The sequence below is a fragment of the Trachypithecus francoisi genome, unplaced genomic scaffold (genome assembly GCF_009764315.1).
Source record: "Trachypithecus francoisi isolate TF-2019V2 unplaced genomic scaffold, Tfra_2.0 Lachesis_group12, whole genome shotgun sequence".
In the NCBI taxonomy this organism is placed as follows: Eukaryota; Metazoa; Chordata; class Mammalia; order Primates; family Cercopithecidae; genus Trachypithecus; species Trachypithecus francoisi.
This window is the reverse complement of record NW_022681457.1, coordinates 114,324,874-114,348,540: the sequence shown is the minus strand read 5'-3', so window position 1 is coordinate 114,348,540 and position 23,667 is coordinate 114,324,874. Positions and strand designations below refer to the sequence as shown.

The window sequence follows — 23,667 nt, the reverse complement described above, 5'->3', positions numbered from 1 at the left end:
AGTGAGCTGAGATCCGGCCACTGCACTCCAGTCCGGGCGACAGAGCGAGACTCCGCCTCAAAAAAAAAAAAAAAAAAAAAAAAAGAAACTGAGCAGCATCACTGAAGATCTCTGCCCTGCTTCAACCACCCCCACCACAAAGTTGAGAAGTTTTATGGTGTGGCCAGGACAAGTGTAATGAGGAAGGCAAGACGGGGATCTAAGATTTGGTAGCCATTTGCCTGTGTGGAGACATGTTTACTTTGCAATGGAATACGATATATACTGTGTATTTCCCCTGATTTTCTGTATTTGCTCTTACCTCCATTACGTGACTCCTGTTATCTCCAGCAGAGGCACTGTTGCCACTCCCTGGCCTGGGGACAACTCTTTTTCCACTCTTTCCACTTTCCACCTCATGTCTCTTCATAAACAGATTTCAGTTCAAGACCCATGGAACACGAAACAAAACAGCTCACTGCCCAGACACTGGCCTCCTTCAAGGTTTGCAGAATTCTGTGAAAGCCAGATAGTAAATAGTTGATTAATTCCTCTTTAACAAAGTCAACACTCGCCTGTTTTGTAGACTTGTTGGGAAGATTAAGCGAAAACACACATAGAAGTACCTGACCTAAGGCTGGCATGGTGGCTCACGCCTGTAATCCCAGCACTTTGGGAGGCCAAGAAGGGTGGATCACCTGAGGTCAGGAGTTCGAGACCAGCCTGGCCAACATGACAAAACCCTATCTTTACTAAAAATACAAAAATTAGCCAGGCATGGTGGGGCGTGCCTATAATCCCAGCTGCTTGGGAGGCTGAGGCAGGATAATCACTTGAACCCAGGAGACCCAGGTTGCAGTGAGCCAAGATCACGCTACTCCAACCTGGGTAACAGAGCAAGACTCTTCTCAAAAATAAATAAATAGGCCGGGCACGGTGGCTCAAGCCTGTAATCCCAACACTTTGGGAGGCCGAGATGGGCAGATCACAAGGTCAGGAGATCGAGACCATCCTGGCTAACTTGGTGAAACCCTGTCTCTACTAAAAAATACAAAAAACTAGCCGGGCGAGGTGGCGGGCACCTGTAGTCCCAGCTACTCGGGAGGCTGAGGCAGGAGAATGGCGTAAACGCGGGAGGCAGAGCTTGCAGTGAACTGAGATCCGGCCACTGCATTCCAGCCTGGGTGACAGAGTGAGACTCCTTCTCAAAAATAAATAAATAAATAAATAATTAATTAATTAATTTTAAGCCTGCTCATAGACCTGAGCCATCTGTGCACCGTAGCCCTGTTCTTTTGGCTCCAGCCTTGTGCCCGTGCCTGCTGTGACATTTTCATTTCTTTTGCTGCACTGTTTACTATCTGGCCTTCGCAGACAAAGTATAAAGGCATTTCACTTTGCAAACCTTGAAGGTTTGCATTTTCACCTTCTTCGCTGACTAGCTCAGATCTCTCCTACTTCAAACAAAATGACCAACTCTGTCCTGTTCTGACTCCTTTATTTTACAACTTCTCAACAATGAAATACAGGAGTACTCTGTGCAAAAGCAAATTCTTGAAAAGCTAAGTATATGTCGAATTTGAATAAATCCAGTTACTACATTTCATGAAAACCTTGTGACTGAAAGGAACGCTTTCATGACTCCCTTTTATGGCCAGTGTTTAATGCTCTCTAAGCCACATCTTCCTGTTTCAGGTTTGCTTAAAACCATTTATGGGCCGGGCGCGGTGGCTCAAGCCTGTAATCCCAGCACTTTGGGAGGCCGAGACGGGTGGATCACGAGGTCAGGAGATTGAGACCATCCTGGCTAACACGGTGAAACCCCGTCTCTACTAAAAATACAAAAAAAAACTAGCCGGGCGAGGTGGTGGGCGCCTGTAGTGCCAGCTACTCGGGAGGCTGAGGCAGGAGAATGGTGTGAACCCGGGAGGCGGAGCTTGCGGTGAGCTGAGATCCGGCCACTGCACTCTGCACTCCAGCCTGGGCGACAGAGCAAGACTCCGTCTCAAAAAAAAAAAAAAAAAAAAACCATTTATGCCCGACTGTAGTGAGTACTGAGTCACCTTGTGAGATTACTGCATAGATTATTATTATTTTCCAGGTGTTTCATTTTACTCTGTCTCATTGACTAGATTTAAAACTATTCAAGACATAACTTCTATCTTCTTTCCTTGCTTTACTTTGTTATCTGTATCTGATAAGTACATAAGAATGGCACAGACTGAACTGCCAGGGGCTTTTAACATTTAAGGGGAAAAAAGTTGATGAAATATTGGCTGGAAGAACTGACTCAAAACTTTTTTGGCTCAGATAATGGTAAGATTTGTATAATTTTCTCTCTTTTACTTGTTTCTCAGTGAATTTGGAGTGATACTTTTTTAAATTAAAAGCATAAATTTAAAGAAAAGTTTGGCTTCTGTTGGTATTTATAAATAAATATTTCATCAGCCTGCAACATTCCATTAAGTATTAGAATTATCAGATCGGAAATGGGGAGTAAAGTTGGAATATAGTGTTGTCTTTCTTCAGCTTATGATACACAGCACCTGTACGGATTCTTTGAAGACTAATCCAACCAATTCCTGTTCCTCCACTGAAATGGGAGGTTTTGGTCCTTTTCACTTGTCTCAACAGCATGAATTGTCCTATTATCCTGTGATTTCCTAGGAACTTGGACCCCGATTGGCTGCAATGCTGAACTTTAATCTTCAGCAACTCTGTGGCCCCAAGTGCCGTGACCTGAAAGTTGAAAACCCTGAGAAGTACGGCTTTGAACCAAAGAAGCTGTTGGACCAACTGACGGATATTTACTTACAGCTGGACTGTGCCCGGTTCGCGAAAGCCATTGCTGACGACCAGGTCAGTGAGTTGAGCTGGTCTCTCTGTGAGTTTACTGGCAGATTTGGAGATAATAACCACAGTGGCCAGGGAACTTGTCTGGTATCAGTGAAGATGAATGGGTTGTTTTCCTCTGAGTGTGAAGAGTAGATTTGGGCTGGGCGCAGTGGCTCAGGCCTATAATCCCAACACTCTGGGAGGCCAAGGCAGGAGGATTGCTTGAGGCCAGACTGCAGTGAGCCATGATTGCACCACCACACTCCAGAATGGGCGAGAGAGTGAGATCCTGTCTCAAAAACGCAGTGGCTTATACCTGTAGTCCCAACACTTTGGGAGGTCGAGGAGGGCAGATCACGAGGTCAGGAGTTCAAGACCAGCCTGGCCAACATGGTGAAACCCCATCTCTACTAAAGATACAAAAAATTACCCGGGTGTGGTGGTGCATGCCTGTAATCTCAGCTACTCGGGAGGCTGAGGCAGGAGAATCGCTTGAACCCAGGAGGCAGAGGTTTCAGTGAGCTGAGATTGTGCCACTGCACTCCAGCCTGGGCAACAGGGCGAGACTGTCTCAAAATAAATAAGTAAGTAAAAAACAAAAGTAAAGAGCAGATTTGGTGCTCTGATCCCTTTCCAGTTGAGTTCTTACCCCATCTTTTTAAGGGCCTTCTTGACAAATCTGTTACATTTCTGAAAAGAGCCCTATTTCTCAAGGGATCAGAATCTTCCTCCCTAGTCTCTTGCTAGAGTGCTGTTATTTTTGGGGTTGTCCGGATTGAAAACCTTGTGTGGTTATCTTTACATTCTTCCCTCTCCCTTATTCCATGGCTCTCCTGTGAGCACATCTGTCTGTGTGTGCTTCATTTCCACAGCCACCAATTTAGGCTAAGCTGCCCCTGTGTGATCTTCTAGTCGTCTCATAAAGGGCTGGCCCCCTCCATGGTCCGTTCTGCCTCATTTTCAACGTCCTCACAACTAATGTTTATTAACTGTACACCACATTTCACCCCCTTTTCATATCTCTACCCATTTAGTCCTCACAAAATTCTTTGATGTAGGTTCTGTTAAAGTCTTTGTTTTTAAAGTGAGGAAAGAGGCACAGAGAGGTTAAATAGCTTGCTCAAGGTCAGAGAGTTAGTGTGGGACAGAGGCATGATTGATGTCCAGGCAGCCTGGCCTTGAACCCATATCCTCAGTCTCTCCGCTGTCCACTTAAAAAGCCCACAAAGAACCATGCTTGTTTCTTTGTCTCTGTCTTTGTTCACACTGCTTACCCAAATACTATTCATGGCTCAGGTTAATCATCAGTAGGCATTCTAGAAGGTTCTTTACCCATATCTCATCCAAAGGAATAATGTTACAATAGAAGCATTGTAGGTACTTTTTTTTAGTGACAGCTTTATGGAGCTATAACTCACATATGTAGGTGCTTTCTGATGTAGCAGGGGAAGTGGTCTTAACAAAGGATTTGCAGTGGAAAAAAAAGACATAGTCATGTGCTGTTTCTGTCAATGATGGACCACAAAGACCATGTGGCCCCATCGTATTATAATACCGTATTTTCACTGTACCTTTTCTATGTTTAGAATACTCACCATTGTGTTACAACTGCCGACAGGATTCAGTACAGTCCCACACTGTACAGGTTTGTAGCCCAGGAGCAATAGGCTGTACCATAGAGCCTCGACGTGGTGTAGGCCACGCCATCTAGGTTTATGTAAGTAAATTCTATGATGTTTACACAACAACGAAATCGCCTAACAAGACATTTCTCAGAGCGACACAGGACTGTATGTCTAAAGCAGTTTTTTCATACAAAGTAGTGGTCTGTAAGAGGGTTAGGAAATTGTAGTTACTTGTAGGAGATGTTAAAATATATACTGCTTTACTAGCCCCCGCCTATATAATACTGCACTGATTTAGAAACCGAAGGCAAGTCATAGCCTGCAGTGAGGGAAAGAAAAGCGAAGCACTTAGCCATTGAGGTGGGGTCCACACCTGACTGTAGCTGGAGCCTCCAGCCAAGCCAGAGGTCAGTGTGGAAAGCCCCTGGGGCTCTTCCATCATTACTGTGGAGAGGCTTGGAAGAGCTGTTCAGTGTGCGCCCTCTCCAGGGTGGTTGTGCTGTGACTGCCACATCACAGGCACTTAACGTAACACACAGAAGGTTTCAGTGTGGATGGGCACAGCACGCCCAGTGAGGTGATGGAAAGCAAGTGAGTGACAAAGGAGTGCTTTGAGCGGCCTGTCCTCGGTGACCAACAACACATTTCATTGCCTGGTCATGCCTTGGATTATGGTGCTGGCCTCTGGTGGCACCTGGCTTGAGTCGTAGACGGCAGTTTCTGGCACAGTGGCACACGGGGATCCTTGAATGTCTAAATAGTCCTGTTCTTCCAGAGTGGTGCAACAAGCACACACTTGCCAGTGACGCATGGAGAGAAAAGCATATTTTAAGAAGTGTTGGGGCTGGGCACAGTGGCTCACACCTGTAATGCCAGCACTTTGGGAGACCAAGGTGGGTGGATCACAAGGTCAGGAGTTCGAGACTAGCCTGGCGAAGATGATGAAACCCTATCTCTACTAAAAATACAAAAATAAGCCGGGCACAGTGGAAGGCGGCTGTAATTCCAGCTACTCGGAGGCTGAGGCAAGAGAATAGCTTGAACCCGGGAGCCAGAGGTTGCAGTGAGCTGAGATCACGCCGCTGCACTCTAGCCTGGGCGACACAACAAGACTCCATCTCAAAAAATAAAACAAAAAAAAGTGTTGGGCTGGGTGCGGTGGCTCACACCTGTAATCCCAGCACTTTGGGGAGCCGAGGTGGGCAGATCACTTGAGGTCAGGAGTTTGAGACCAGCCTGGCTAACGTGGTGAAACCCTGTTTCTACTAAAAATACAAAAAAATTAGCCAGGCATGGTGGTGCACGCTTGTAATCCCAGCTACTCGGGAGGCTGAGGTAGGAGAATCGCTTGAACCCGGGAGGTGAGGTTGCAGTGAACCAAGATGGCGCCACTGCACTCCAGCCTGGACGACAGAGCAAAACTCCGTCTCGGGAAAAAAAAAAAAAGTGTTTTTGCTTCCTTTCACAGTGTGGTGTTTATGCTGATTATTGGGTATTTTCTGTTTATATTGGCCATAAGCTAATTAGGGGCCTGCTTACTTGATTGTTGTAGAAGAGAGCTTTGGTGGAGCAGGGGGCAGTAAGTGCAGAAGGATGGACGACGGCTGGCAAGCACTGGGGAAGAGGTTGTAGAATTGCATTTTCTCCTTTGGAAGCAGCAGTATCTTGGCTTTGGTTTGGTTTGGTATGTCTTGTTTTCCTGGGAAGACAAAGGAAGAAGAAAATGACAGCTTTGCAGGTGCAGGTAAAGGAACTGAGAGGCTTCTCTCCCTCTATACCAAGAGTAGGCTGAAGACTCATGTCCAGAAGGCTGACAAAAAGGTGCCTGGATGGGCCAGGCGCCGTGGCTCACGCCTGTAATCCAAGCACTTTGGGAGGCCGAGGCAGGCAGATCATGAGGTCAGGAGAGCAAGACCATGCTGGCAAATACGGTGAAACCCCATCTCTACTAAAAAGACAAAAAAATTAGCCGGGCATGGTGGCGGATGCCTGTGGTCCCAGCTACTCGGGAGGCTGAGGCAGGAGAATGGCGTGAACCTGGGAGGCGGAGCTTGCAGTGAGCCGAGATCGCGCCACTGCACTCCAGCCTGGGCGACAGCGAGATTCCATCTCACAAAAAAAAAAGGTGCCTGGATGAAGAGCCACTGAGCCTGATGCTCAGGAATCTGAGGTCAGAGCTCCACGCCAGAGAAGTGGGATATCACATTGGTCCCAGGAGCCAAGAGGACCAGGATAGGGAGATGTTAAAGTGGCCTAGACTGTGCCTTTATGGGCAGATGTCAGTTCCGTGGACAGACTGCATATCTGTTGTCCATGAAGCATTGTCTGTTAACACCATTTTCCATTAAAAAAGAAAAAAGATTCAGCATCTACTTAGAAAATTAAAAAAATAAAAATCCCATCGAAGTCACGCTTCCCCCCATGCAGTCAGTCTTTCCTAAGTTAATTGCTCCCTCCACTAACCTACCACAATATGAGTCTGCATCTCACAAATTTAATGCTTCATTTTCTTGTTAATTTTTTCTTCTTTATTGAGGTAAAATTCATATGTAACATAAAAGTAACCATTTAAAAGTGTACCATTTGGTGGCATGTAGTGCAGTGACAGCATTGCACAGCCACCACCTCTACCTAGTTCCACAACATGTATCACCCCGAAAGGAAAACCTTAAAGCAGTCACTGTCTAGACCTCTTGCCCCAGCCCCTGACAATCACAAATCTGCTTTCTGTCTCTCTTTTCCTGTTTTTGGATTTACTTATTCACCTGTCCTGGATATTTCATATAAATGGACTTATACAGTGTATAACCTTTGATGTCTGGCTTATTTCACTTGGCATCATGTCTCAGGGTTCATTTGTGCTGTAGAATGTATCAGGATTTCATTCCTTTTCACGGCTGAATAATATTTTGTTGTATGGGCGTACCACCATCTGTTTATCCTCATCCATTGATAGACATTTGGGTTGTCTCCAGCCTTTGGCTGTTGTAAACAGTGCTGCTGTGAACATTCGTGTACAAGTATTTAAACACCTGTTTTCAGTTATTTTGGGAATACACTTGGGAGTGGGATTGTTGGGTCATGTGGTAATTCCATGTTTAACTTTTTGAGGGATGCCAGAGTCTTTTCTACAGCTGCTGCCCACTTGACATTCCCACTGGCAATGTATAAGGTTTAAGTTTCCTTTTGTTTGCTTTATATTCTTTCCATCATGAAGTTTAAATTAAACATGTTAATTTGTTTTTGTTTCTTAAATACTCATGCTAGTAGAAGTGACATGGTATTTCATTGTGGTTTTGATTTTTGATTTGTATTTCCCTAATTACAAATACCATTGGACACCTTTTCATGTGCTTGCTGGCCATTTTTATATTTTCTTGGGAGTAATGTCTATTCATGTTCTTTGACCATTTTTTAATTGGGTTGTTTGTGTTTTTGTTGTTGAGTTGGAAGAGTCTTTTTTTTTTTTTTTTTTTTTTTTGAGACGGAGTCTCCCTCTGTTGTCCAGTCTGGAGTGCAGTGGTACGATCTCGGCATACTGCAACCTCTACCTCCCAGATTCAAGCAATTCTCTTGCCCCAGCCTCCCAAGTAGCTGGGACTACAGGTGCACACACACAACGCCTGGCTAATTTTTTTTGTATTTTTAGTAGAGATGGGGTTTCACCATGTTAACCAGGATGGTCTCGATCTCTTGACCTCATGATCCGCCTGCCTCGGCCTCTCAAAGTGCTGGGATTACAGGCGTGAGCCACCGCGCCCAACCAGAAGAGTTCTTTATGTATTCTGGATGCTAGGTGATATCATATCATTGGATATATGATTTGCAGATATTCTTGTGTTAGTCCATTGCATCACTATACAGAAATACCCAAGGCTGGGTACTTTATAAAGAAAAGAGGTTTAGGCCGGGCACAGTGGCTCACGCCTGTAATCCCAGCACTTTGTGAGGCCAAGGTGGGCAGATCACCTGAGGCCAGGAGTTCCAGACCAGCCTGGCCAACATGGCAAAACCCTGTCTCTACTAAAAATACAAAAAAAATTAGCCTGCCATGGTGGCACCTGTAATCCCAGCTACTCAGGAGGCTGAGGCAGGAAAATCGCTTGAACCCAGGAGGTGGAGGCTTCAGCGAGCTGAGATTGTGCCACTGCACTCCAGCCTGGGTGATAAAGTGAGACTCCGTCTCAAAAATTAAAATTAAAACGAACTGGGCATAGTGGCTTGTACCTGTAGTCGCAGCTACTTGGGTGGCTAAGGTGAGAGGATTGCTTGAGCCCAGGAGTTTGAGGCTGCAGTGAGCCGTGATTGTACCCCTGCACTCCAGCCTGAGCGACAGAATGAAACTCTGTCTCAAAATATATATATATATTTATAGTAAAACATATGTGGCAGAAACACTGGCCACTTGTTTCGCGATGGTGATACAAACACAAATATATGTCATCACTAAGCTAGTGGCCAGTGCTTTTGCCACGTCTGTTTTACTATAAATACAAACCACAACATACTTTGCTATTTGGCATGGCAGTCATTTTTGTGAATTAGGCATTTGTGAGACAGATGTTACTCTGCCCATTTTACACTCAAAGAACCTGGGCTCAGGAGGGTTCAGATTTGCCTGTGACCGCACAGCTGGTAGGTGGTAGGACCAGAATTCAAGTTCAGATTTGTCTGGGTCCATGGTGGGCGCCCGTCCTCCACTCCACATCTTCCTTTCCTGGGGACATAAATTGTGTCTGTTCCCGGTCCTGTTCATCAGTTCACCGGGGTGGTCTCACGTCCATGGAGCCTCTGACATGTGCTAGTGCTGAACAAAATGAGCTTGAAGGAGGCTTGAAAGTGAACAGAGAAAGCTCATCTAGAGTATGAACAATAGTGGATTGTTTTTACCATGCTTACCTTTGTGGAAGAGAGCTGAAATTTTCACCTCTTCTTACAGGCTACCAGGGCACAGTGCCCCCCCAAGGACTGAAATAGACTAGGTTGCCTTCTCTTTTTAATGTTGAAACTTTAAAAGAAATGCATGCCAGCTGTAAAAATTCAAAAAAAAAAAAAAACCCATCTGCCTCAGGCCTGCAGCCCTCTCCAGAGGGAGTGACCTTGTACAGTTTGGCACACATTATTCCAGTCCTTATCCATTTGTAAGCATAAAAAGTGCATACTTTTATGTGGCTATAAATGCATAAAGACTGGGATATATAAAATATATAATACATATAATTTGAGGGCTTCTTTAGGGGGGGAAAATCCACAAATGGATTATAGTTTGGATATTTTCTGCAGCTCGCTTTTTTCCACCTCACACACCTTTGCGCCTCACGTTGCCATTCCTCCTTTGCAGAGATCCTACAGTAAGGAGTTGTTTGAAGAAGTAATTTCAAAGATGCGGAAGGCAGGGATCAAATCCACAATAGCGATAGAAAAATTTCAGCTGCTTGCCGAGAAAGTGGAGGAGATAGTGGCCAAGAACGCACGCGCAGAAATCGACTACAGTGACGCTCCTGATGAGTTCAGAGGCAAGTGGACTCGTCGTTTTTGTGCTGATTTCTTTTGAGTTAACTGGAAATCGATAACATTACAAGAGGACATCCTGTGCTATTAATTTTTTAATGGTGCGCTAGAGCTGCTTTTTGAGGCAATCTGTCTTAAATTACATTTGCCTATTTTTAGCTCATATTGTAAATTGAGAGGAAGAAACATCCTTAGCCTGACTTAAAGCCAGAGAACAGCCCTGAAGATTCTAAGGGCAGGGCTGCCTTTGCGAGTGGGGATTCACATTTTCAAAGAATTCCCAGAAGTCCTAAGGCAAAGGATTCCAGCCTGCCGTCCTTGCCACGGAGCCTGTGGGGCCTGCTGCTGGGTCTGTCCCAGGCTCTTTCTTCTCTGTTCCCTCCCCCAGCAGTAGCTGACAAAGGAGTGCCTTCCCCTCTACAAAAGGCAATGTGTATGCCCTTATTGAAGGCCGATTTCCTTCTAAACCTGGGGCCTCTCAGGGGCCCTTTGATTGCTGTTCCTTTGGATAGATTTTTCGCCAGCAGAAGGGGCTTTGTTTTCTTTTTCAGTCTTGGGCTCTCTTATTAGAGTTTGCTTTGCTTTGTCCCTGCAGACCCTCTGATGGACACCCTCATGACTGACCCCGTGCGGCTGCCCTCCGGCACCATCATGGACCGCTCCATTATCCTGCGGCACCTGCTCAACTCTCCCACGGACCCCTTCAACCGGCAGACGCTGACAGAGAGCATGCTGGAACCAGGTAGAGGAAGACGCAGTTTGAGGCGCAGCGCTGGCATCAGTGCCAAGAGACAATGCCAAAGTCACATATCGGAGATGAAACAGAAGGGAAATTTATCAAATGCAGAAACTACCTAGTTTATGACACTCTGTAGCAAAGACCCAAAACACTCTTAGCCCTTTTTCCCTGTCGACGTGCAGTCCCTCCCTCTCATGTCCCAGTCCTTCTGCAGTCTTCGGCTCAATGAGGGAATGAATGGCCTTTTCTTCCCATTTATACAGAGTGACAAGCATCCTCTCTCAGGAAGAGCCCTCCCATCTGGGGCATTAATCCTCCTTTTTTTCTTTTCTCAGTGCCAGAACTGAAAGAGCAGATTCAGGCATGGATGAGAGAGAAACAGAACAGCGATCACTAAACCGTTCCGCCGCCCACCCTCTGCTAGACACAGCCAAGGCCAACGAGGCAAGCAGAAGCAGCGGCCGCAGCAAAGCTGCCGTTCACGTGTTGGAGGCCAAATGTGGCAAACCATCCCAGGCCAGCCAGAGCGAGAGAATGCTGAGACCTGAGAGGACATGGATGAGAAGAGGAGCCCGGTTCCTGTACATATATTTAAGTGACAAACACGCTCAAAAGCTTAAAGGACAGGTTTTATGGTTGCTTGTGTAATAAAGCACGTCCTTCGTATGTCACAGTTTGGGGCAACGGAAGTCTTTTAGTGATGGCTAATGGGCCTGGGCAGCATCCCTTCATGAATTTTTTTTTAATCCAATATCTGTTGATTTGATTGTGATTAGAGAACCTTGGACATTTTGCTGCTAAAGAATCTTATCTCCCCTCTCCCCCTTCCTGACCCTACTTGCACTGCTGTGGATTTTTTTAAGAGAAGCAAAAACAAAAATAAACTCCTCTCCCTGGCCCACCAAGCATATATTCTGTGAGATAACTGTGCCTGCTACCAAGTGTTAATCCTGGGATCGTATTTTTATATCATATTCACATATTTGTTTTTTTAATTGGTGTTAGATGACATGATTAATAAAAAAGGCAAGATATTTTCAGAATTTGAATTTCAGTTTTTTTTCTTTTGAAATGTCCCTTTAAGATTTTTTTATTCTAAACAAAGTAAAGAAAATCTTGCTGCTCTGGTCCTTGTAATAAGCCTCTATTAGGCACCTGAGGAGCAACTGCAGCAAAATCTAGGGGTGTAAGTGTATCAGGACTTATGTGACTTACCGTGTTTTGGGAAGATGAGGGTTGGGTTTGTTTTGTTTTGTTTTGTTTTAATGCTGTGTGACAGTTCGAAACCTTCACAGTTATCCTCTGGGGTAAATCAATTCCTCAACCCTTGGGTGTGCGAGTTTGAGGCAGGTCATTTGTATGATGTGTCTGGCCTTACCAAAGCAAAAGAGGGTGCAAGAATGTGGGAGGATGTCTGCCGGTTTCAACACACAGACAAACAGCCACACGCGCACACAAGGATCAGACTTTTTGTATTACCGCTCCCTACTTAACATACTTGAATTCTTGAATTTCCTTTGGGGTAAAAAAGGATTTGAAACCATAAAGTGTTCTGAAGAAATTAAGTCTATAAAAAAACATACTTTCTTTTTTCTTTTCCTTTTTTCCCCTCCACAGACAATGTCCTCTGTTCAATTCCTGACGCAAACTACAATAAATGGTGATACACATTCAGAAGAAATCTTCTTTGAGTCTCTTCTTTTTTTGTGGAAAAAAAAAGGGCAGGGCGGGTGGGTAAACAAGAGCCAAATGACTGTGTGTGGTGAATGATCTTTCCTGGATCCAATTAGGAGCTGCTATTTTTATTTTTATTTATTTTTATTTATTTGTTTTTTTTGAGACAGAGTCTGCCTCTGTCGCCCAGGCTGGAGTGCGGTGGCCGGATCTCAGCTCACTGCAAGCTCCGCCCCCCAGGTTTCCGCCATTCTCCTGCCTCAGCCTGCGGAGTAGCTGGGACTACAGGCACCCGCCACCTCGCCCGGCTAGTTTTTGTATTTTTTAGTAGAGACGGGGTTTCACCGTGTTAGCCAGGAGGGTCTCGATCTCCTGACCTCGTGATTCGCCCGTCTCGGCCTCCCAAAGTGCTGGGATTACAGACTTGAGCCACCGCGCCCAGCGGAGCTGCTATTTTTAAAAGAAAACTTTCTTATTCATGTCGGTCTCGATGCGACATTTGGTTCTCATTTCACTGTTTGATTTCAGGGGGTAAGCTGTGTCATATTCAGTTTTCCTCCCTTCTCGAGTTTCTTCTGCCTTATCTCAAGTATCTTCCCAGACCTTCAAGATTCTTCCTCAGGCCGCGCGTGGTGGCTCACGTCTGTAATCCCAGCACTTTGGGAGGCTGAGGTGGGTGGATCACCTGAGGTCAGGAGTTCGAGACCAGCCTGGCCAGGATGGTGAAACCCCATCTCTGCTAAAATTAAGCATAGTGGCAGCGCCTGTAGTCCCATCTACTCGGGAGGCTGAGACAGGAGAATTGCTTGAACCTGGGAGGTGGAGGTTGCCGTGAGCCAAGATTGTGCCACTGCACTCCAGCCTGGGTGACAGAGGGAGATTCCATCTTAAAAAAAAAAAAAAAGGCGGGCCGGGCGCGGTGGCTCAAGCCTGTAATCCCAGCACTTTGGGAGGCCGAGATGGGCGGATCACGAGGTCAGGAGATCGAGACCATCCTGGCTAACACGGTGAAACCCCGTCTCTACTAAAAAAATACAAAAAAATTAGCCGGGCGGGATGGCGGGCGCCTGTAGTCCCAGCTACTCGGGAGGCTGAGGCAGGAGAATGGCGTAAACCCGGGAGGCGGAGCTTGCAGTGAGCTGAGATCCGGCCACTGCACTCCAGCCTGGGCGACAGAGCGAGACTCCGTCTCAACAACAACAAAAAAAGGTTCTTCCTCAAATCCAACTCATTTTATTAGCATTTTTCTTAGGCTCTTCAGTTTAGGCAACCATTTCTATCAGCTCATGTAATAACAGCAAATAGCAATAATAATAGCAAGAACTTAGCCAGCATGCCCTACATGTCAGGCACTTCGAGGCCTCGACATTTAGGGCTTCATCCTCTAGGAAGACAAGACTATTAGTCTAGGGTTCTTTTTTTCCTTCTTATGTATTATTTATTTCTTTATTTATTTTGAGACTGAATATCGCTTTGTTGCCCAGGCTGGAGTGCAGTGGTGCAATCTCGGCTCACTGCAAGCTCCGCCTCCCAGGTTCATGCCATTCTCCTGCCTCAGCCTCCTGAGTAGCTGGGACTACAGGCGCCCACCACCACGCCCAGCTAATTTTTTTTATTTTTAGTAGAGACAGAGTTTCACCATGTTGGCCAGGATGGTCTTGATCTGACCTGACCTCGTGGTCCGCCCTCTTCGGCCTCCCAAAGTGCTAGGATTACAGGTGTAAGCCACCGCGCCCGGCCTCTTCTTTTTTAAAAAATAGAGACAGGGTCTCACTATATTGCCCAGGCTGGTCTTGAACTCCAGGGCTCAGGCACTCCTCCTGCCTCAGCCTCACAAAGTGCTGGGATTACAGGCATGAGCCACCACTCCTGGCCTATCTCTATTTTTAAGAATAGATCAGTGTGTGGAATGTAGAGAGGGTAGGTAACTTGCCTGATATCACCTGGCTGCTTGGCTAAGAACTGGGTGTCTGGGCTCTAGAGCCCAGGCCTTCAGTCTCTATGTCTGCTTCTCTTGCGCACATTTGAACTAAACAACTTGGCCAGGTGTGGTGGCACATGGCGGCAATCCCAGCACTTTGAGAGGCCAAGATGAAGAATCACTTGAACCAAGGAATTCAAGACCAGCCTGGGCAACATAGTGAGACCCTGTGTCTGTTTTTAAAAATACATATATCAGGCCGGGTGCGGTGGCTCATGCCTGTAATCCCAGCACTTTGGGAGGCCGAGGCGGGCAGATCATGAGGTCAGGAGATTGAGACCATCCTGGCTAACATGGTGAAACCCCGTCTCTACTAAAATACAAAAACAAAAATTAGGCCTGGTGGCAGGCAACTGTAGTCTCAGCTACTTCGAAGGCTGAGGCAGGAGAATAGTGTGAACCTGGGAGGCGGAGCTTGCAGTGCACCGAGATTGCACCACTGCACTCAAGCCTGGGCAACAGAGCAAGACTCTACCTCAAAAAATAAAAAAATATATATATTATATGTATACACACACATATATAGGCCGGGCACGGTGGCTCACGCCTGGAATCCCAGCACTTTGGGAGGTTGAGGCGGGTGGATCACCTGAGGTCAGGAGTTCTAGACCAGCCTGGCCAACATGGTGAAACCCCATCTCAACTAAAAATACAAAAATTAGCCGGGCGTGGTGGCAGGCGCCTGTAATCCCAGCTACTTGGGCAGCTGAGGCAGGAGAATCACTTGAACCCAAGAGGTGAAGCTTGCAGTAAGCCAAGATCATGCCACCGCACTCCAGCCTGCGGGACAAGAGCAAGACTTCGTCTCAAAGAAAAAAAAAAATTATATATATATATATATATATATTATATATATATATATATGTATGTATGTATCAAATAAGGAAAAAGTTCATGATAGTAAAAATTTTAGACAATATAAGCAAAAAGAAAAAATAATCCGTATTCTCACCATGCAGATGATTCTGTTTAATTGGGTTTACTTTTTACTAAACTTACATATCTAAGCTTAGTGCCTCTAGAATTAGGATACTGACTAGCATCTTGCCTAATTTTGTTTGTGTTATCTCACTAGTGTGTACTGCTTGTCTCCTCTCCATCCCAGATTCCAAACTCTTATTTTAATCCTCCAGTTGTCCCCATGAATGTAATAAAATACTCCTTTATACTGCCATATGCACTTGTCATTTTCAATAATTCAGAGGTTTCAAGGACCTGCCGGATAGGACACAGATACAGTCAGTCTCCTGCCTGTGCTATCTCTAGGGCGAAGATGGTTTGGGTTTCCATTTTTAGAGTCTCCAGAGTTGCTGTTTTGTGTTTGTCTGCAGTCTGTTAATTGTGGATATTGAAATAAATCCCAAAATATATTAAAAGTAGGTCTTGGCTAAAAGGAAGATTGTCAAGTAAGAGAATCAGATTGGCAGAAGAGAAATGATCCTTGAGAGAAAGATGATTAAAATAACTTCTGCCTTGTGTTGTGACTCACTGTTGTGTAGGTTTTAAAAAGATGTTGATCGAATATCTTTTGAAAAAAAAGCCGAGTGCACCGTTCAGTTTTTGTAACCTCTGGGTTTGGTACATCAAGTAGTGAATTTCAAAGCAATTTGGTTGGGGTGCTAAACTGACATGAATAGACCTCATCTGACTGGTACATTTTTTTATTTGTTTTTGGTTTTTGGTTTTTTTCAGATGGAGTCTCTCTCTGACACCCAGGCTGGAGTGCAGTGGCACGATTTTGGCTCATTGCAACCTCCACCTTCCAGGTTCAAGCGATTCTCCTGCCTTAGCCTCCTGAGTAGCTGGGACTACAGGCGCATGCCACCATGTCCAGCTAATTAGTTTGTTTGTTTGTTTGTTTTTGTTTTTGTTTTTTTTTGTAAAGATGGGATTTCACCATGTTGACCAGGCTGGTATTGAACTCCTGACCTCAAGTGATCTGCCTCAGTCTCCCAAAGTGCTGGGATTACAGGTGTGAGCCAGCACTCCGGGCCTCAAGGTATGTTTTTGATTGAAGGAGACAGAGTAGCCTGTGAGCTTGATGCTGGTGTCAGATAGTGTTGGTGAAGAAAGTCATTCTGAGTTGCTGATGATCATTTGCATTTCATGAGCATATTCTATGTGCAAGCCACTCTTACATGTATTAATTAATTTAACCCTCCACAACCATAATGTAGTGGAACTGGCACAGGAATCTAGGCCATCTGGCCTTTCCAGCCTCATCTCTTCCCGTCTCCTGCTGTATGGCAGAGTTCCAGAATGCTACAAGTTCAGAATAGCTTAGAAGGCCCAAGGAGAAGGAGCATAGCGTTCTGGAAGGGACTTCGGCCTTCAGGTCAGCTCTAGACCTAACCCCCATCTTAAAGGATTAGATAACGTCAGTCTCACAGCTTTCATTCATTACTAGCCCCTCATGTCGACCCCAAATATATACCTCAGACCCCCACTTCTCTCCCGTACTGCACGCAATGGGCATCTCAGATGATTAAAAGGTCCTCAGACTTACATATCCCAACCTGAACTCCGTACACTTCACCCCACGCCCTCTCCTCTTACTCTCCTCATCACAGTAAATGACAACTCCATCCTTCCAAGTTGCTCAGGCCACAAACCTTCGAGTCATCCTTGACTCCGCTGTTGTGCTCTCCTCCTATGTCCAATCTGTCCAGAAATCTCTCTGCTCAGCTGGGCTCAGTGGCTCATGCCTGCAATCCCAGCACTTTGGGAGACCAGGGCGGGTGTATCACCTGACGTCAGGAGTTCAAGACCAGCCTGGTCAACATGGTGAAACCCAGTCTCTACTAAAAATACAAAATTAGCCGAGCATGGTGTCGCGTGCCTGTAGTGCCAGCTACTTGGGAGGTTGAGGCAGAATAGCTTGAATCCAGGAGGCAGAGGTTGCAGTGACCTGAGATCGCATGCCATTGCACTCCAGCCTGAGCAAAAAAGAGCAAAAATTCTGTCTCAAAAAGGAAAAAAAAAAGAAAAAAGAAAAGGAAAGAAAGGGATTGGAAAAAACCCTAAAGCCAGGTGTGGCGGTGTGCGCCTGCAGTCCCAGCGCTTCCAGAGGTTGAGGTGGGAGGATCACCTGAGCCCAGAAATTCAAGGCTGCTGGAGCAGGAACTCCAGCAAATGCAAGGAGCTATGATCTAGCCACTGCACTCCAGCCTGGGTGACAGGGTGACAGAGTGAGACTCCATCTCAAAAAAAAAAAAAAAAAAAAGAAAGAAAGAAAAAGAAAAAAGAAAAGGAAAGAAATCCTTACAATAACTTGGAAGGCACTGGGCGCAGTGGCTTATGCCTGTAATCCCAGCACTTTGGGAGGCTGAGGCAGTCGGATAACCTGAGGTCAGGAGTTTGAGACCATCCTGGCTCATAGGGTGAAACCCTGTCTCTACTAAAAATACAAAAAATTAGCTGGGCATGGTGGTGGGCACCTGTAATCCTAGCTACTTGGGGGGCTGAGGCAGGAGAATTGCTTGAACCCAGGAGGCAGAGGTTGCAGTGAGCTGAGATCGTGCCACTGCACTCCAGCCTGGGAGACAGAGCGAAACTCCGTCTCAAAAAAAAAAAAAAACTTGGAAGGCAAAATGCTCACCCGACATTCTCTCTGATCTCATCTCCTACAACTCTTTCCTCACTCCAACAACTCAGCCATCCTGGCCTCATTGCTCTCTGCCCCTGCTAGGGGACGAGACTACTTCCTCTATGAAGAATCTTCTTCCCACAGATACACATGGCGGTCAGTCACTCCCTTATTTGCTTTAGATCTTTACTCAAATACAACCTTGGTGAGTCCTTCCCTGTCCACCCTATTTTAAAATGTAATGTATTCACCTAACCTTGCCATCCCTTGCTATTCCCTTTCTTTGCATTTTCTCCTTGGCATTTATCACTCTCTGACATGCTATATCTATTATTTACTTGTTTACAGTCTACTTCCCCCCACTAGAATGTAAGCCCAGGGAGGGCAGAGATTTTTTTCTGTATCCTCAGCACCTTTAAGTGTGCCTGGCAAATATATTTGTTGAATGAATTCATCTCTTCATATATTGGTTATTCTAGTTGTATCAGTTATTTATTGCTGGATAACAAAATCACCCCAACATGGAGTGGCTTGGTTCAATAGCAGCGATTTTATTCCCCACGGTTCTGGAAGATCCAAGAGCAAGCTTCCAAGAGGACCTGACAGAAGCTGTGCATTGCCCTTTTACAGGCTAGACTTGGAAGTCACATAGTGTCACTTCAGCAGCAGTCACAAGCCTGCCTGCATTGAAGGGGAAGAAATGCAGAACCCACCTCATGCTGGGAGGGAGGTCAACATCACTCTGTGAGAAGAGCTTCTGGGATGGGAGATGTTGTTCTGACCATCTTGCGAATAAGATCTGCCACATTCCTCCTCTGGCAACAATTTACCTTCTTCATATCTACAAAACGATGCATTCCTTCCTTCTCGTGAGATTCCCAAACTTCATCCCATTAGGGCATCTGCTTGAAGTCCAGCACCTCATCATTGAAATCAAGTCCAGCTGCAGATGAGGCTTCTCAGATGGGATTCTTTGAACATCGTTCCTTCAGTATTAATCTGAATGGAAAGATCTGTTAATGAAAGATACAAGTTACCTACACAGACATGCACACACACATGCCACGTGCACACACGTGCATACACACCACATGCACATACACACGTGCACACACACTGTGTACACACACACACACACCATGCATGCAATGACGGGACAGGCATGGGAAAACCATTCTGGATGATCCTGTTCAAAAAGGTGGGGTACTCCAGTACCCCACAGGAGTCACTGGTCCACACTCTTAAAAATTCTGAAATCCAGCCAGGCACATGTCACCAGTTCCTTGTTCAGGGTTCAGTCCTACAGCCCAGGAATTGTTCACCAAGCCTCTCAACTCCGCCCTCTTGGCTCTTTTTTTTAATCTTTGAATCTCTTCTTCCTTTTCCATAAAACAAAAAACAAAACTGAGCTTGCAACTAAGCCTCCTCAATACATTTTCTGCTTACCAAAAATAAAAAATCTGTCTATCTATCTAACTATCTATCTATATGTTGGAGTAAGGCCAGGTGTGGTGGCTCACACCTGTAATCCCAGCACTTTGGGAGGCTGAGGTGGGTGGATCACAAGGTCGGGAGTTCAAGACCAGCCTGGCCAAGATGGTAAAAGCCTGTTTCTACTAAAAATATTAAAAATTAGCCAGGCATGGTGGCAGGCACCTGTAATCCCAGCTACTTTTCATGTTGTACTTTCTCTGTCCTGTCCCTTTTCATTTAAGCTGGAGGCACTTTGACCAGACCAATTATCTTCAAATGTTGTTGGTTTTCTATGAATCTTCCCGGAGTTTGCTCTATTAGGCAGAAATCACAGCCACACAAGTCTCTTCCGGATAAACTTTTCTCTATTTTGGATTACTAATGTAACTCTTAAATCTTTCTGAGGTTTTTTTTTTTTTTTTTGAGACGGAGTCTTGCTTTGTCACCCAGGCTGGAGTGCAGTGGCCAGATCTCAGCTCACTGCAAGCTCCTCCTCTTGGGTTCACACCATTCTCCTGCCTCAGCCTCCGGAGTAGCTGGGACTACAGGCGCCCGCCACCTCGCCCGGCTAGTTTTTTGTATTTTTTAGCAGAGACGGGGTTTCACCATGTTAGCCAGGATGGTCTCGATCTCCTGACCTCGTGATCCGCCCGTCTCGGCCTCCCAAAGTGCTGGGATTACAGGCTTGAGCCACCGCGCCCGGCCTCTGAGGTCTTAACAAAGGATTCGAAGTCACTTTTTTTTTCAAGACTGAGTCTCACTCTGTTGCCTAGGCTGGAGTGCAGTGGCGTGATCTCAGCTCACATCAACCTCCACCTCCCAGTTTCAAGTGATTCTCTTGCCTCAGCCTCCCAAGTAGCTGGAATTACAGGCACACACCATCATGCCCAGCTAATTGTTGTATTGTTAGTAGAGACGGGGTTTCGCCATGTTGGCCAGACTGGTCTTGAACTCCTGACCTCAGGTGATCCACCTGCCTCAGGCTCCCAAAGTCCTGAGATTACAGGAGTGAGCCGCCGCGCCCGGCCTCGGTCACATTTTTGATCTCATCTTTAGCTATCTTCCTGAAAGTTCACTGTTTTTGATTTCTGACCAGAAATTGCTGTATTGCGGGCAACATAGTGAAACTCCATCTCCACAAAAAATACACTTGGTGTTCGCAGAGGCCTCAGGGAATTTTACTCACGGCGGGAGGTGAAGGGGGAGCAAGACCTCACAGAGCAACAGCAGGAGCAAGGTGCGGAGAGGTGCCACTTACTTTTAAACAACCAGATCTGGTAAGAACTCACTCACTGTCATGAGTAGAGACAGCACCGAGCCACCAAAGCCCCCAGAGATCCCTCCACGGCCCAACACCTCCCACCAAGCCTTACCTCCAACACTGGAGATCACATTTCAATATGAGATTTCGGTGGGGGCAAATATCCAAACTATTTCAACACTTATTCAGCAAAATGAATGAAACATAATTTACTGAATACACAATTCAGTAAATTATTATACGCGAGGCACAGCGGCTTACGCCTGTAATCCCAGCACTTTGGGAGGCTGAGGCGGGCGCACCACTTGAGGTCAGGAGTTCGAGATCAGCCTGGCCAACATGGTGAAACCCCATCTCTACTAAAAACAAAAAAATTTGCACGGTGTGGTGGTGGCCCTGTAATCCCAGCTACTCCAGAGGCTGAGGCAAGAGAATTGCTTGAACCCGGGAAGTGGAGGTTGCAGTAAGCTGAGATTGCGCCATTGCACTCCAGCCTGGGTGACAGAGTAAGACCCTGTCTCAAAAACAAAACAAAACAAAACAAAAAATGGCTTATACTTGGGTAATAACCACTCCGGCAAAGAAATGGAACCCTCCCAGTGTCCCAGAATGCTTGCTCCTATTGCGACACTCCCAACCTCCACACCCAGGGGTGTGCCATCTGCTTTCTATGGTCACCACTTCCTTACTCTTCTTCAGGTCTTTGTCATATAGATATACATCCCTAACCACTATCAACCACTATTATTTATTTATGTATGTATGTATGTATTTATTTATTTATTTTTGAGACAGAGTCTCCCTCTGTCGCCCAGGCTGGAATGCAGTGGCGTGATCTCGGCTCACTGCAAGCTCCGCCTCCCAGGTTCACACCATTCTCCTGCCTCAGCCTCCCGAGTAGCTGGGACTACAGGCGCCCGCCACCACGCCCGGCTAATTTTTTGTATTCTTAGTAGAGATGGGGTTTCACCGTGTTAGCCAGGGTGGTCTTGATCTCCTGACCTCGTGATCCGCCTGCCTCGGCCCCCCAAAATGCTGGGATTACAGGCATGAGCCACCATGCCTGGCCCATTTTTGCCTGTTTTATAAATTTTATTAATATATTTAAATTCATTTTATTTTCTTCTTTTTAGAGACAGGCAGTGTCTCTGGCACCCAAGCTGGAGTGCAGTGGTACGATCCTAGCTCACTGCAGCTTCAAACTCTAGGCTCAACTGATCCTCCCACCTCAGCCTCCCGAGTAGCTAGGACTACAGGCATGCACCACCACACCCAGCTAAATTTTTAATTTTTTGTAGAGACAGGCATCTCCTGCCTCAGTCTCCTAAACTGCTGTAATTACAAGGATGAACCATCATGCCTGGCTTACTTTTTTATTATTAGTTTTAATTGACATAATAATTGTACATATTTATGGGGTGCAGTGTGAAATTTCAATACATGTCTACAAAGCAGTGTGTAATGGCCGGGCGTGGTGGCTCACACCTGTAATCCCAGCACTTTGGGAGGCCAAGGCGGGTGGATCACCTGAGGTTGGGAGTTTGAGACCAGCCTGACCAACATGGAGAAACCACGTCTCTACTAAAAATACAAAAATTAGCCAGGTATAGTGGCAGGCACCTGTAATCCCAGCTACTCAGGAGGCCGAGGCAGGAGAATTGCTTGAAACCGGGAGGCGGAGGTTGCAGTGAGCCGAGATCGCGCCATTGCACTCCAGCCTGGGTGACAAGAGCAAAACTCCATATCCAAAAAAAAAAAAAAAAAAGCCGGGCGCGGTGGCTCAAGCCTGTAATCCCAGCACTTTGGGAGGCCGAGACGGGCGGATCACGAGGTGTCAGGAGATCGAGACCATCCTGGCTAACACGGTGAAACCCCGTCTCTACTAAAAAATACAAAAAACTAGCCAGGCGTGGTGGCAGCGCCTGTAGTCCCAGCTACTCAGGAGGCTGAGGCAGGAGAATGGCCTAAACCCAGGAGGCGGAGCTTGCAGTGAGCCGAGATCCGGTCACTGGACTCCAGCCTGGGAGACAGTGAGACTCCACCTCAAAAAAAAAAAAAAAAAAACTTATTCTATTACTTGTTACCATAGCATCTCTTATCTCTTTGAAGATATTTATGCTTATTTAAAAGTTCTGTTGTGTCCAGTCCATTCATTCTGCTTCCCCTAATAGAAGCTGCTCAGTTTGTCATCTCCGATTTCTGGCCATTTGCTCCTCAGATGTCTGGCGATTTTCCCGGGGCTGCGTAACCCCCTGGGTGTTGGAAGCCACCTGGATGGTAACAGCAGTATGTACTGAGCAAGGTCAAGGCCAGGCCCTAGGCTGTGCCCTCCTGGTGAGCATGTGTGTGTGGGAGGTGGACAGACTTTGTAGCATTAAATTATAGGCCTCATCAGTCCCCATTTGCCATCCCCGCACGTCACCCTGCCCTTCAAGAAACCCTCCTGTACCTCTCCCCCAGCACTGCTCTTTTCCAAGAGCCTTTTACATTTATTTTATTATTTTATCTATTTATTTATTTTTGAGGCAGCATCTCACTCTGTTGTCTAGGCTGGTGTGCAGTGGCGCAATCATAGCTCACTGCAGCCTTGACCTCTGGAGCTCAAGTGATCCTCCCACTTCAGCCCCCTGAGTAGCTGGGACCACAGACACACGCCATCATGCCCAGCTAATATTTTTTTTAGGCTGGAGTGCAGTGGTGTGATTTGGAGTGCAGGCTGGAGTGCAGTGGCATGATCTCAGCTCATTGTAGCCTCCACCTCCCAGGTTCAAGCGATTCTCCTGTCTCAGCCTCCTGAGTAGCTGGGACTACAGGCTTTTGCCACCACACTTGGCTAATTTTGTATTTTTAGTAGGGACGGGGTTTCACCCTATTGGCCAGGGTGGTCTCAAACTCCTGACCTCAGGTGATCCTCCCTTCTTGGCCTTCCAAAGTGCTGGGATTACAGGCGTAAGCCACTGTGCCAGGCCTAATTTTTATATTTGTTTGTAGAGACGGGGTTTC

General features: G+C 46.2%; 1 protein-coding gene across 4 annotated transcripts in view; it reads left to right on the top strand.

Moving 5' to 3' along the window:
* UBE4B (ubiquitination factor E4B) overlaps positions 1–12,370 on the top strand; it is a 156,516-nt gene extending 144,146 nt beyond the window's left edge. For 3 of the 4 annotated variants that reach the window (XM_033228436.1, XM_033228434.1, XM_033228437.1), the window contains 4 exons: positions 2,647–2,838; positions 9,781–9,955; positions 10,546–10,692; positions 11,025–12,370. In XM_033228436.1, coding sequence (XP_033084327.1) covers positions 2,647–2,838; positions 9,781–9,955; positions 10,546–10,692; positions 11,025–11,086 — 576 coding nt within the window. In that variant the 3' untranslated portion in view covers positions 11,087–12,370. The remainder of the gene's footprint in view (positions 1–2,646; positions 2,839–9,780; positions 9,956–10,545; positions 10,693–11,024) is intronic. The other variant, XM_033228438.1, reaches the window with a different exon arrangement.
* Positions 12,371–23,667: the final 11,297 nt, after the last annotated feature.